Source organism: Vombatus ursinus, unplaced genomic scaffold (assembly GCF_900497805.2).
Source record: "Vombatus ursinus unplaced genomic scaffold, bare-nosed wombat genome assembly UNPS02014773.1, whole genome shotgun sequence".
Classification (NCBI taxonomy): domain Eukaryota; kingdom Metazoa; phylum Chordata; class Mammalia; order Diprotodontia; family Vombatidae; genus Vombatus; species Vombatus ursinus.
In genome coordinates, this window is record NW_020954551.1 from 42,010,204 (window position 1) to 42,011,541 (window position 1,338).

General features: G+C 47.9%; 1 protein-coding gene across 1 annotated transcript; it reads right to left on the minus strand.

Moving 5' to 3' along the window:
• Nucleotides 1-507: 507 nt before the first annotated feature.
• On the minus strand, nt 508-896 carry LOC114044540 (40S ribosomal protein S26-like). Its single transcript, XM_027864101.1, has one exon. It carries the CDS (start codon nt 894-896, stop codon nt 549-551), a length of 348 nt encoding a protein of 115 aa, XP_027719902.1. The 3' UTR covers nt 508-548.
• Between the last annotated feature and the right edge of the window lie 442 nt (nt 897-1,338).

The window sequence follows — 1,338 nt, forward strand, 5'->3', positions numbered from 1 at the left end:
CCCTTCACCTAAATGAGGCACAGCTCTAAAGCTGTGTCTGTCCCATTATACTGGTGGAAGTTTTAGGTTCTGGGTAAGCCCTAAGCACAGACAGAGGTCACAGCCACCTTTTTAGGCTGATATGAGGGGTTCCTTGAAGAACCCATTCTGGCCAGAAACATCTCCCCCACAGATGCCTAAAAGTCCAGCATTATTGTTTCATTGGGCAGGGTTAAGCCCACAGGGCAGGTACCATAGCTCTAACACAGTCCTGAAAAGTACGAGCAGACACAAATACAGGCCAGCCTATGCTCTGTAGCTAGTGGGTCCTTAGTGCTACTTCATTGTTTTCCTACCTGTGCCCTTGGCTTCATCTGACCGTTAACCAATATCTCAACTTCTTATCCATTCATTAGTGACCCAAAGCTACTGTTGGCTCTGACTGCCTTCTCCTCTCCAACTTTGTTTACTGGTTTTATCTCAGAGGATTATAGGATTTTTTTTTAAGGTTAACCAACTGTTTTATTTCCCTCTGATCAGTTCAGGAATGTTGATGGGCAGATAGCTCTTTACATAGGCTTTGGAGGGGGTCTGGGGGCAGCACCAGCAGGTCTGAAATGGGGTGGGGGTGTCCCATCCTTTTGTGCCTCCCGGGACCAATTCCTCACTACCTTGCTGTGGATTGTGCAGCTCACACAGCAATGCAGTTTCACATACAGTTTGGGCAGAACATAGGAGTCGAAGACACTGGCCTCTGAGATGTCTCTGACAGCCGCGGCTTCCACGATGTTGCGGATGACGAACTTCTTGATGGCCTTGTCCTTGGGCATGCAGTGGGCACAGTTGGTGCAGTGGATGGGCTGCACATGGCTGTGGCCCTTCTTGGCGCGCCCATTGTTCTTCCTCTTCTTGGTCATCTTGGAAGTCAGGAACCGAAAAAGGTGGATTATAGGATTTAGGTCTAGAAGTGATCTTAGAAGGCAGACTTCCAAAACAAGGAAAGTCTTTTGAGATCATCTAGGGCCTGAAAGAAGGGACTTGCTCAAGGCCGAGTGGAGAGTTAGTCTGAGCTGGACCAGCTGTCCTGTCTCTGGTTCTAGAGTCTTTCTATAACAACACAACATTTACCCTAGACGGCAGTGACCTGATTTTCTGATAGGCACCACAACCATGACATCCTCATCACGGTCCTGGCTTTTGAGAGCAGGTTTCTTCATTTTGATCCAGTCTTTCAGGGAAATCTCCATCCACAACATTTGGAAAGAGCTTCTGTTCTAGCCTGAGTGAATGGACCCAGGCCTAATTATGTACTTCTTCCTCCATATACCCTCTGTATCCCAATTGGGTGTGATGGTCCTT